Here is a 12856-nt window from a genome sequence, read left to right as displayed (position 1 = left end):
CTCCCATAAATGAAGCAAGCCTCGATACGCGCTTCGCGGAAACGCCCCCTCAATTACCCGACACACGCTCCGAAGCCTCGATACAGAACGTCACATCACTACAGGTAACCTCAAAACGTCAAATTAGTTAACTTATGATCACAGAAACTTTAAAGCATAACGTAAACATAAGACAAAAGACCAAATGAATATTACTAAGTGTCTCAGTTGTGTGGTTGCATGCACCCATCACAGTGACCATCACAGTTTTACACACCTGTTCTGTATGACTTTGTCTCAGGTTTGCGGTGATATCCAGCACTCTGAGCTGATGGCAGATCTGGTCAGTCCACAGTAGCTTCAACCACTAAATTATCTCTAACACATCACCAAACCAAAGTCTTCCAGCTAAGAGTACATCAAAGGTGAAAAGCGAGCCTAGAATGTCATCATTTCTGCTCTCCTCTTTCTTCTTCTTCTACTTCTGGACCGCACACATCTGTCGCTGCCCTACTCAGGTCGATCTAATGAAAATCAGCCAGAAATAATAATCAGAAATCCAAATGTAGAATTTATAGTTCCCCATTGATGCAATTTGGTTATTAAATTTAAGAAGCAGTCTGTAATGCTCACCCCAGCATAGTTGAAGCAGATCATCAAAGCATGCTGAACACTTTCTACCATTCCACATGTGCATTTTCTATCCAGGTACTCAACAGCACCAAACCATAATTGTGAATCCATGGCTTTGATCTGGTGAAAATCACCCTACCCCTACTGTTCATCTTTACACACAACAGATGGTGTTTCTGTATCTTATGACTGAATGAAAAGTAATGACAACCGTTATTTTCAATCTTCCATTGCTTCTACCTGTTGTTTCTCTGTATTATTGTCGGATCTTTACCTTCGAATAAAGTGCCTTCAATATAAACTGCCTTGAGGTAACTTGTTGTAATTTGGTGTTTTATTAAGAAAATTGAACTATTGTGGCAGAAAAGTTGGATGCAAACCAAGACTAAAAGTCCTCAGGCAGGAGTCATAGCTGGGCTTTAGCATCTGGGTCACCCACTTTACCCAGGGAGCTAAACCAGCATCTCCAACAGGTGATTTGTTTGTCTGGCAGTTTCAGGCTGGGAAAGCTTGTTAAACTTTAACAAAACATTATTTGGCACCAACGTGAATGATTTGGGTCATGTTTATCACGTCTGAGTCAGGGAGCAAAGGTCACCTCCTTTATGCAGGATTTCACCTTATGCCAACAGGGGAAAAAAATCACGAGTTCTTAAACAAGCTGTAGGTCATGTTACTACACACATTTCAATATGTAAGCATTTCATCGTGTTTTAGAGTCTCAGAGTTATTTCAGCCTCATCTTCACATATTTTCACAAATATTCACATTATCTCCGAGATCCAGTTGTGAAATTTTTTCCCTCAGTGTAACCGATTGCAACACAACAAATGACTGACCAGTGATTAGTGTTTTACAGTGATTACGACAGAAAGCCTGTTTCTGCCACTGCTGCCAAGCATTTGCTCTTTTCAGCTTGTTCAATTGTGGAGGTTTTTACATTCTTTACCTTACAATATAAAGCACCTTGAGGCAACTGTTGTTTTTTGGCACTATATAAATATAAATGAATTGAACTGGTAGCAACTTTATGAATGAGAAAATGAAAACAAGTGTCAGTCAGCTGGTTCATGTCCAGCAGGTGGGGAGGAATCAGTGAGTCTGTTACTCCAGTTACTTACTCAGAGGTAAAGTTAAAGAAAACGAGTTTCCTTCATCGCACTAAACCTGCCCACTAAACATGACCCTGAATGAACCCATATGTAAAGGACTGTAGGTTTTAAGCAGGCTCACGTAATGGCAACACAATAGATGAGGAAAGTGGGGGAACTCTGACGACATCTAGTGGACATCTTGAAGATGACGGGTCTGAACAGAGAGCAATGCAGGTCTGTGGAGAAGATTGCAGCACACTGTGAAATATGAACTATGAATAATATCTACATCTGTAATGATGTAATCAAAATAGGCTCCATGTAGTTTAAGTTCTGTTACTGTACTTATGAAGCAAACTGCACACACAGAGTTGGCAAACATTGAGTTTACTTGCATTTAGGCAAAATGATATAAACACTTATCATGAGCCAATATAGCACATTTAACTGCTTTTATTTAGCAGGGATTACACAATACACAAAATTAGTCACAAAAAATTTAATCAAATCTTGCAACATGTTGCTAAGAATAACCAGGACAACCAGGTCAAAGCCATACTGAAGTATAACCTTCATTAACATAAATCACAAAGAAAACATATTTAAATAAAAATTGTATACTTGTCTTGAACTTTTTTAAATCTTTAGTCCTGTGTATCAAAACTTATTTATTGGCTGATAAAAAGGAATCACATCATGGTTGTTACAAGGAACAAGTGATGAAAAACTCATTTTCATGTTTGTTTTCTTCTATACTGAAGAAGAAATACAAGTTTCTGTGGTAAATATTAAAAGAGCATCCATGTTCAATAAATATTTGTGTCACCTTTAAAGACCAATAAAAAAAATATCAAACTTAGAGAAACATAAAGTCAGGGCTGGAACAAACAACATAGAGTGCCCTTCACTGCTGTGGACAGGAAATGTACCGTGACTTGGAGCATGAGGTCATTTTCTACCTCGGGTGCTGCAGTGATTTGGTTTGTCACTCAGGTGGATCCTTAGATGAAAATTCAGTCCTGATTTCCAACTGAATCTTTCCCCACAGGAGCTACAAATATATGGTTTCTCACCTGTGTGGATCCTTCTGTGACTTTTCATAGTCGACAAGTCTCTAAACTCTTTCCTACAGACGTTGCAAGAATACGCTTTCTCACCGGTGTGGATTCTCAAATGAGTTTCTAGTCCTGATTTCTTACCAAATCTTTTCCCACATGTGCTACAGAAATACGGCTTCTCGCCTGTGTGGATTCTCACGTGACTTTCAAATCCGGATTTCTTATTAAATCTTTTCCCACAGGTGATGCAAAAATATGGCTTCTCGCCTGTGTGGATCCTTACGTGAGTTTCCAATCCTGATTTCCAAATGAATCTTTTCCCACAGGTGCTACAAGAATGTGGCTTCTCACTTGTGTGAACTCTCATGTGTCTCGTCAGGTTGGATTTACACTGAAAAGTTTTTCCACAAGTGTCACAGCTTACAGATTTTTTACTTGTATCAGTTTCACTCCGAGACTTATCTGTTCGGTTTTTGTGACGTCTCCTTTTCTTCAGCTCCGCATTTCTAGTTGATCCCGAGTCCACATGCTGGTTTTCTTCCTGTTCCTCAAGCTCTGGTTCAGGAAAGTTAAGAGCAAGGAGCTGGTCATCGTTTGGTTCTGATTCACTGAGGTCACTTTCCTCAAAACTAGAAGTCACCATAAAACTATTGATCTCCTGCTTCAGTACAATCTCCTCCAGCTCCTGACTGGTGCAGAGTTCCTCCTGTTCCTCTTTAATCTGTGGAGGATCTGGGTCCTCCTGGTCCAGACTTGAGTTCCTCTCCTGCTGATTGGCGACAAACTCCTCCTCCTTACAGGCAGTTTGCTGGTGGAGGTCTAAACGAACAATAAAAAAAATGTAATTATAGAAAAACACTTCTGAGAAGATAAAGTTTTAGTTAAAGTCTGTAATGAGGGCATGTTGCTCACATTTGCAGGTGAAATTAAAAGTGTGTAAAAATGAAGTTATTTGTGCACTCTGATGCAAATGAGAACTTGAGTTCTGACATTTTTCAGCAACATTAAGAGTAAAAAAAACCTTTCAAACAAAAAAGAACTCACTTATTACTGACTGACTGATGATCTATTTTGGAGTTGATCTCGAAACTGATCTACATCTTGATATTTTTCAAAATAATCTTCACTATTGGGGGTGGCTGTAGCTCAGGCGGTAGAGCAGATCATCTACTGATCGGTTCGATTCCCGGCTTCACCTAGTCTGCATTTCAAATATCCTTGGGCAAGATACTAACTCCAAGTTGCCTCAAGTTGCTCTTTGATCTGTGGAATGTGTGTCTGAATGTTGGTAGAAAGCACTAAGAAAAATGTGCTTGTGCGAATGGGAGTGAGTGGGTGAATGCACACGTTTTGTAAAGCGCTTTGAGTGCTCAAGATTGAGTAGAAAAGCGCTATATAAGAACCAGTCCATTTAAAACTCCCTGTCATGTTTTCACGAATACACATTAAATAGATCTGACTGATACAAACTGTAGGTTTAATATTAATGTTAACACTTCAGAAAAGCGATTACAGTTTTACCGCTGGTCTGTAAATCTTTCTCAGGTTTCCAGATGTTATGCAGCTGTCTGAGCCGCTCTTCCCCGCTCCAGACGACGATGCCTTCATCCTCGTGTTTCACTACAAGCTGTTCTCCCTCTTGACTGATGCAGAGTTCCTCCTGTTCCTCTTTGATCTGTGGGGGATCTGTGTCCTCCTGGTCCAGATTGAAGTTCCTCTCCTGCTTCCAGACCTGCTGGCCAGCCAGATCTTCCTCCTCCTTACACTTCATGTTGATGTGGGACTTGAGGAACAAAGTAAAAAGAAAAAGATTAGACAGGTAAAGGTGCAGCCTCAGTCAGCAGGGCTGTACACTGTGAGCATGTTGCTCACATATGTGAGAGAGGTTTGTACAAATGTTTCAGAAGCACCATGTGACTCCCTCTCTTTGTTGGAAAGTCTTATTAATTCACTTTATAACTATTACTTTGAAGATAAATTTCTACCATCACAAAAATATTATGACCTCTTTAAAAACAAACAACGGCAACTACATGACTTAAATTCCATGTTTAGATGAAGGTAATGGTCAATGCCTTTTGACAGGGGAAAAACCTCCACACAGAAGAATCTTACTTGGCTGAATCATAAATTATTCACCATGATTAAAACTGCAGATGAGCAATAATCTGCATTTTATTTTAGCCAAAGAGGAATGTTTCTGTTTGTCTGTGATCTGACTTTTTCTGCTGGGTCCAAATTTCATTTTATCCTGTGTAAGTTTGTTTCTCTTCCTGTTAACTAGCAAAGTCAAAATCACCTTGATTAATTTAACTTTAATTAAATTATAAATGTAATCATTTTATTGAACAATTAATTTCATTTCAATGAAAAACAATTACTTAAAAGAAAGAGATTAAGTTGGAGAGAGACATGTGGCCATCTTTTAGTGAGTTAGACCCTGATTAAGGGGTATTTTTAAAAGTAAAGCCCATCTCTCAAAGTCCCTGCCGGCCTGCCTCCACCTCGGGAAGTCTGTGGGTGCAGACGGAGGTGAGGAGCACCACAGGCGGCAGAGAACTGTCTGTAGCCCCGGAGTGAGGCGTCGTGAACCGAAGCAGACAGCGAACTGTGGCACAGTGCAGAAAACCGAAGCTTTCCCTCCCTGTTTGGTTTTGATGTGTCTCATGAAAGTCTATTGTTAAAAGTTTACCTTTAAAAAAAACGGACGCACTTGTTTGATTAGCTGCTCTCTGATTTTAGCCTGTTAGCTTACAGACTGAGCTCAGATCGTTCCTGTGTTAGTTCATTGAGAACATCACAGTTTTACATACCTGCTGCGTGACTTCATCTCGGGTCTCCGGCTGATATACAGCAGTCTGAGCCAGTGGCGGATCTCATCATCCTGGACGACTGTTTTTAATGTTTTTAACCACGGAGATTTCTTCTGCATCATCAGTCTCTCATTGTTAAACTCTCCCAGAAACTGAAGACAGTTGTGCCATTTCCGCGCTTCTTGTTCTTCTATTGAGTAGACGGCAGACTACACATGTCCAAGGGTAATACTGTCCTCCTCAGGCCATTGGCATCAAGTCAAAGCCTTAAAGTCTGGTACTTTGCGCATGGTCATTTTTTACGAACAGCAGAATCACAAGACAAAGCGTGCCAATGTTTATACTTTTCACTGTGACTGCCAAATAGATGAAAAAGTAGATGTTAAAAAACAACTTATAGTTTTGTCATTGGGCTGGTAGAAAGCTATGAGTTTCTGTCCCTTTGTCTGACCTTAGAGACTTATTTTAAAAGGAAACATTACAATCCTTTAAAGCAAGTATTTTCACCTCTGTTCCCCCCTCTGTACTTAGCTTTTTTGTTGTCATGTCAGTAATTGTCCAGTTGATGGCTCCCTTGGATCACAAGCCTGTCTCATGAGTCCAAGTGAATATATTCTTAATAAACAGCTTTGAAGAATTTGTGACCAACTTTGTTTAATTCGGAACATCATCATCATGAGTCAAACTCACTCTTGGATCTACAAAATATTTAACAAAAACAAACATCACTGAATCATAAGGTATTTGCTCCAACTCTTAGTCCAGAAACACATGAGTGAACTAGATCAGCTGCTCCTCCAGTTCAGCTGTGGATTTATATCATTATTTATATTTGTAAAGTGGATATGCAGTTTTTCAGTACTAATATAAGCATTTTATATCATTGCTTTATTGACAGATGTTTGGTGTTCAAGGTCAGGCATCAGTTTGAAAAAAACAAACAAACACACTGAGTTGAACTTGAACTTCCTACTGACAAAAACTAAAATTGGTGCAAAAATAACCAGAAACATATAAGAAGCATCCTGGAGGTGCTGCAGACAAGATAGGACCAATAACATGTCAACAGGAAATCCTTTTTACTAATTTGTTTATTTCTTTTTAGATTTTTACTCTCCATTTTAAGCCATGATGTTTGCTGATACTGTGTTCCTACTGTTTGTTCTCATTAATAGTTCTGTTTTTAACATTCTGTGCTGAAGCTGGAGGAAATGTTTCTACAGTGTCAGATGATACAGCTCCAAACTAAATAAGTGACTAACTAACGATGCTTTAATACACTTTACTATAAATTATGATATAGTGCACTTTCTTAAAATTTCTTATTGCTCTGTAATTAATTGTTTTCTTTATAAATGTACAAATGAGAATAAAATCTGTGTGATAAAGGAAGGTCTGTAGACTTCTCTGTTAAGATCAGTGAAGAGAAACAACAACATACAAATACCTAAGAAAAATATTCAGTAAACATTTAGAAGATAGAGAAGTTTATGTTGTCATGTGGAGAAATTTTTCAAATAAAAATATCCATAAGCATTGATAGTCTCCATGGCTGAACAGACACAGGAAAGAGCTCCACCTATAAAACGTAAAAACATCAAGACAACATGTTGAAGATGTCGAAGTACTGCCCATAATGTTTGACTGACATCTGATTTATGTGCAGCACATAAATACCACAATAATGATGGAGAGAAACTAAAAGGGAACTAAAATACAGATTTAAACTTACAACAATATGAAAGACTTCAGTCTATTTCACTTTAATCAACTCAGCAGTGGCTCCATAATTATAGTAAAGCCTCAGTCCAGCATAGAGCGGCTGAGTGAATGTGGTCTGGACTCTGTGGAGGAGAGTCATGGTTTCAGAGACGCTGTAGAAGGACAAAATACCTGCTCTGTGATCCAGGTACACTCCTACTCTGGAGGAACGAGGACCTGAGACAGGAGTTTGGATGTTGTTGTACCAAAATGTAAAACTGTTGTTGTTACAATATAATGACCAAGATTTGTCATTATGTCCAAATCCACATTCATAACCCTCTCCTTTTCTGCTGATATTCTTGTATGCGACTGCTACATAAACTCCTATCCCTCTCCACTCCACCTCCCAGTAACAACGTCCAGTCAGACTCTCTCTACTCAGGACCTGAGACCATCTAGTGAATCTGTCTGGATGATCAGAATAAGACTGTTGTTGTTCCATAAATGTTGTTTTTCTGTTCCCCTCTGATAATAACAGCCATGTGTTTGCTGTGTTTGGATCCAGTGTGATTTCACATGAATATTTTAAGAATCCAGCTCTGGTCTTTGGCTCTGGTTGTGACAGTGAAACATCCACTTCAGTGACTGTCAGTGAGATCTTTGTCCATTCCTCTCTCAGAATGTCCTGTAGTTTATCTCTGACCTCTGACACAGCTGCTGTCACATCCTCAAAGTAGCTCAGAGGACGGATATTGATGCTGGATGAGTCTGTAGACTCACTGAGTGCTGACAGTGAGGGGTAGTTGTGTAGAAACTGGATGTGATCCTCTGTGTGTGAGAGCTGCTTCAGCTCAGCATCTTTCCTCTTCAGCTCAGTGATCTCCTGCTCCAGCTTCTCCTGAAGCTCTTTGACTCGACTCACTTCAGTTTCCTGCTGGGATCTGATCTGCTGCTTCACATCAGAGCTTCTTTTCTGGATGAGATGGATCAGCTCAGTGAAGATCTTCTCACTGTGCTCCACTGTTTGATCAGCAGACTGATTGATGGCCTCCACCTCCTGTTGAAGCAGCTTCACATCTTTCTCTCTGTCCTGGATTCTCTGCTGGATGTTTTGTCGACTCACCTCCAGCTCTCTCTGCCTCTCAGTCCTTTCTGCTGCAGCTGAGACTGTGTCGTGGCCTTTATGTTCATCCACAGAGCAGAGATAACAGATACTCTGCTGATCAGTACGGCAGAACATCTTCATCACCTCATCATGACGAGAGCAGATGTTCTCCTGGAGCTTCTTGGAGGGCTCCACCAGCTTGTGTTTGTCAAATGCAGGACATTCATAATGAAGCTTAACATGTTTCTCACAGTAAGAGACCAAACACACCAGACAGGACTTGAAGGCTTTCATTTTTCTTCCAGTGCAGACATCACAGGCCACATCTTCAGGTCCAGCATAGCAGTGATCAGCAGGAGCAGCTTGGAGTCCAGTCTTCTTCAGCTCCTCCACTAAATCTGCTAACATGGTGCTTTTCACCAGGACAGGCCTCGCTGTGAAAGTCTGTCTGCACTGAGGGCAGCTGTAGATTTTCTTATTTTCCTCTTCATCCCAGAAGCTTTCAATACAGTTCATGCAGTAGCTGTGTCCACAGGGAAGAGTCACCGGATCCTTCAGTAGATCCAAACAGATCGAACAAGAGAAGGTTTCTCGGTCCAGCTGAACACTTTTCTGCGCCATTTCACCCAACAGTGTCAGTGACTGTGTGAGTTTCACTTCCTCAGAACTGAAACTGCTCTGATCTAAACAACATAGGTTTCTGTAGCGAATGGGATCTGTCAGCTCTTATACGTCACCACATGTTGGTTGCACCCATCTTCAAACTGCAGATCAGAAGGGGAGGGAACAAGGGAACATGTGGACAGAGAGGAGGTGCTGAGTTAGAGAGCAGGAAGAGGGAGGGTTATCAGACACTAATTCAATCCTGGAACATGTGAGCCTGTGAGTTTTTCATTTAAAAATAGCACTGCTCAGCCTTTAAAGTTGTTAAATAACCTTAACATTTAAAAGACAATCTTTTCATGTAAATTAGTTTAAATTATCATTTTAGTCATTACAGGATATCAAATACTGCAGCTGAACTAAGAAATTGTTGTAGAAAAAAGCAATAAAAGGTCGTTCCCCCTCTGTCCCCTCCTGGTCACCTGTGCCTCAATTTTATGAGATGAGATGGATCAGCTCAGTGAAGATCTTCTCACTGTTTTATCAGCAGACTGATTTTATTCCACAACCTAGACATCCACATTACTCACACTCTCATAACACATACATATAGGGCCTTGAGATCGGGCATGTTATACAGTGTCCAGAGGACAGTCTTTGTATTCAACCTCACCTCTGGCGCCGGTGCCCACCTCTCAGTTTTAAATGCATGTAGACATTGAGGGTTCTCAGGAGGGGCCGTGCTGTACAGTACATGTACAGTGTCCATTTGTGTCTGTATCCAGGTTGGATGAGCGCCGAGTATTTGTATATGTGTGCATGAGGGTGGGAATGCATGTTTGGGTCTGTGTGTGCCTAGTCTTAGACTCCACCCCCTTGGAACATCTCAGGCCCTCCAAGGTATGGAGGCCTATTTCCCCTCACCACACTCCCTGGTTGATGAACTCAGACATCAGTGCATACTTGGTGTCCAAGGCTGGGCGCTCAGGTCTGTACCAGCTCACTGCTGGTACGGCTGCTCTGTGGGGCCTGGTGCCTGTGGCTCGGTCGGGCCCCTTGCGGGGGCTCGATTCACTCTGGCACAGCTGACTGCCGGCAGAGCCCGCGTGTACGTCACTGCAGCCCCCTCTGGCTTCTGCTCTGTGGCTGTTGGGTGACCCCTCATCTGGGGCTCTCCTCAGCTCTTCCCAGGAAGGTGGCACGGTTGCCCCTCCGGTGGTCCTCTTTGGGCGCTCGCACTCTGGGGGCCTCTGGATGTCTGGGGCCTGGATCTCCTCCATGCCTGCTTCATGCCCTGGGGGACGGGGCTGTGGCTCCCCACACCTTCTAGCAGATCGTTACATGGAGAAGCCTTTTGAATAGAAGAGCACTCATCCACACAGGTGTTCACACACACAAGCTACACCTTTCTTGGCTGCTACCTCAAACCACATTGTGCGATGTCAATCTTGCGTGCTGCACAATCACATTCAGTATTTAATATTTACTGTTATTTACACTTAGCTAGATTATTGCAATGGTGTTGTGTTATTATGTTGCTCTCTTTTTTGCTTGTTTTCTCTTATTTTCTTCTCTCAACAGGTGACCTGGGAGATATTTTTTAAGTGCCCTTTCTCACTGTCCCTCTTCCCCTTTTCTTCCTTCCTTCCTTCCTTCCTTCCTTCCTTCCTTCCTTCCTTCCTTCCTTCCTTCCTTCCTTCCTATCCCCCAGTCATGTCTGTCCTATTTGTAACAGCTGAAAATAAATTAAAATAAATAAATAATAACAAAGGTTAATCAAATAGACCAATATGGCAAGGCCGTGATGGTCCATTTGGTAAATTAAGTTAGTTGGGCATCTTTTTTGGCCTTCAGACAATAATTCTGATGGCTAAAAAACAACAAAGAAAGAAAGAAAGAAAGAAAGAAAGAAAGAGAAAAAAGTAATAAAAATGTCTCTAAAACATCTTTTAAGATGAATCTTTTTATGATTGAGTAAAAAAAAAAATGCTAAAATTAGAGTGCAGTGTTGAGTAAAATGGTTTTATTAAAATTTAATTGACCCTTTGAAATTATTTGTTGGAAGTCTTAAATCCCACTGAACAGGGGAAGAGACAGAGACAGAGACACAAAGATAGCAACACAGAGGTAAATAAACATGGAGACAAGACACTGAGAATAAGACAGAAGGGGAAATGCCCAAAGTCCCATATCTCTGACAAGTTAAGTCACTTTTATTCATAAAAAAAACCCAGAACTTAAATATAATTATAAACCCCACATAAACATAATCATACACTCAACAAAAATATAAACGCAACACCTTTGTTTCTGCTCCGATTTGACATGGGATGGACATAAAGACCTAAAAGTCACTCCAGATACACAATATTACCATCCCTCCCAAACATTGTTCACAAATCAGTCTAAATGTGTGATAGTGAGCACTTCTGCTTTGCTGAGATAATCCATCCCACCTCACAGGTGTGCCACATCAAGATGCTGATCTGACATCATGAGTAGTGCACAGGTGTACCTCAGACTGCCCACAACAAAAGGCCACCCTGGAATGTGCAGTTTTTTGCTTTATTGGGGGTCTGGGGACTCAGAACCGGTCAGTATCTGGTGTGACCACCATTTGCCTCATGCAGTGCAACACATCGTCTTCGCATGGAGTCTATCAGATTGTCAATTGTGGCCTGTGGAATGTTGGTCCACTCCTCTTCAATGGCTGTGCGAGGTTGTTGGATATTAGTGGGAACTGGTACACGCTGTCGTATACGCCGGTCAAGCACATCCAGAACATGCTCAATGGGTGACATGTCCGGTGAGTATGCTGGCCATGCAAGAACTGGGACATTCTCAGCTTCCAAGAACTGTGTACAGATCCTTGCAACATGGGGCCGTGCATTATCTTGCTGGAACATGAGGTGATGTTCATGGATGTATGGCACAACAATGGGCCTCAGGATCTCATCACGGTATCTCTGTGCATTCAGAATGCCATCAATGAAATGCACCCGTGTTCTTCGTCCATAACAGATGCCTGCCCATACCATAACCCCACCACCACCATGGGCCACTCGATCCACAACATTGACATCAGCAAAGCGCTCACCCACACGACGCCACACACGCTGTCTGCCATCTGCCCTGAACAATGTGAACCGAGATTCATCCGTGAAGCGCACACCTCTCCAACGTGCCAGACGCCATCGAATGTGAGCATTTGCCCACACAAGTCTGTTGCGGCGACGAGCTGGAGTCAGGTCAAGACCCCGATGAGGACGGCGAGCATGCAGTTGAGCCTCCCTGAGACGGTTTCTGACAGTTTGTGCAGAAATTGTTTGGTTATGCACACCAATTGTTCCAGCAGCTGTCTGAGTGGCTGGTCTCAGACGATCTTGGAGGTGAACCTGCTGGATGTGGAGGTCCTGGGCTGGTGTGGTTACACGTGGTCTGCGGTTGTGAGGCCGGTTGGATGTGCTGCCATATTCTCTGAAACGCCTGTGGAGACGGCTTATGGTTGAGGGATGGACATTCAATGCACGGGCAACAGATCTGGTTGACATTCCTGCTGTCAGCATGCCAATTGCACGCTCCCTCAATGCATGTGGCATCTGTGGCATTTTGCTGTGAGACAAAACTGCACATTCCAGGGTGGCCTTTTGTTGTGGGCAGTCTGAGGTACACCTGTGCGCTACTCATGATGTCAGATCAGCATCTTGATGTGGCACACCTGTGAGGTGGGATGGATTATCTCAGCAAAGCAGAAGTGCCCACTATCACACATTTAGACTGATTTGTGAACAATGTTTGGGAGGGATGGTTATATTGTGTATCTGGAGTGACTTTTAGGTCTTTATGTCCATCCCATGTCAAATCGGA

At 42.0% G+C, this 12856-nt stretch overlaps 2 protein-coding genes and 1 pseudogene across 2 annotated transcripts; 1 reads left to right on the top strand and 2 right to left on the bottom strand.

The window, feature by feature from the left end:
* Nucleotides 1–2337: 2337 nt before the first annotated feature.
* On the bottom strand, nt 2338–7193 carry LOC146612875 (uncharacterized). The gene is made up of 3 exons (XM_085378398.1): nt 5578–7193; nt 4286–4547; nt 2338–3583 (listed from the first exon to the last, which is right to left on the bottom strand). Exons 2-3 carry the CDS (start codon nt 4533–4535, stop codon nt 2655–2657), a joined length of 1179 nt encoding a protein of 392 aa, XP_085234524.1. The 5' UTR covers nt 4536–4547; nt 5578–7193; the 3' UTR covers nt 2338–2654.
* Nucleotides 7194–7208: 15 nt separating this feature from the next.
* LOC146612874 (tripartite motif-containing protein 16-like) lies at nt 7209–9144 on the bottom strand. Its single transcript, XM_085378360.1, has one exon. It carries the CDS (start codon nt 9005–9007, stop codon nt 7331–7333), a length of 1677 nt encoding a protein of 558 aa, XP_085234486.1. The 5' UTR covers nt 9008–9144; the 3' UTR covers nt 7209–7330.
* Nucleotides 9145–11574: 2430 nt separating this feature from the next.
* On the top strand, nt 11575–12640 carry LOC146612873 (uncharacterized; annotated as a pseudogene).
* Nucleotides 12641–12856: the final 216 nt, after the last annotated feature.

The sequence above is a fragment of the Diplotaxodon limnothrissa genome, linkage group LG18, assembly GCF_057381915.1.
Source record: "Diplotaxodon limnothrissa isolate DT_005_m linkage group LG18, D_limnothrissa_male_GT1.1, whole genome shotgun sequence".
NCBI classification, from domain to species: Eukaryota; Metazoa; Chordata; class Actinopteri; order Cichliformes; family Cichlidae; genus Diplotaxodon; species Diplotaxodon limnothrissa.
Note: the sequence above shows the minus strand (reverse complement) of the source record. Positions and strands in the feature narration are given on the sequence as shown.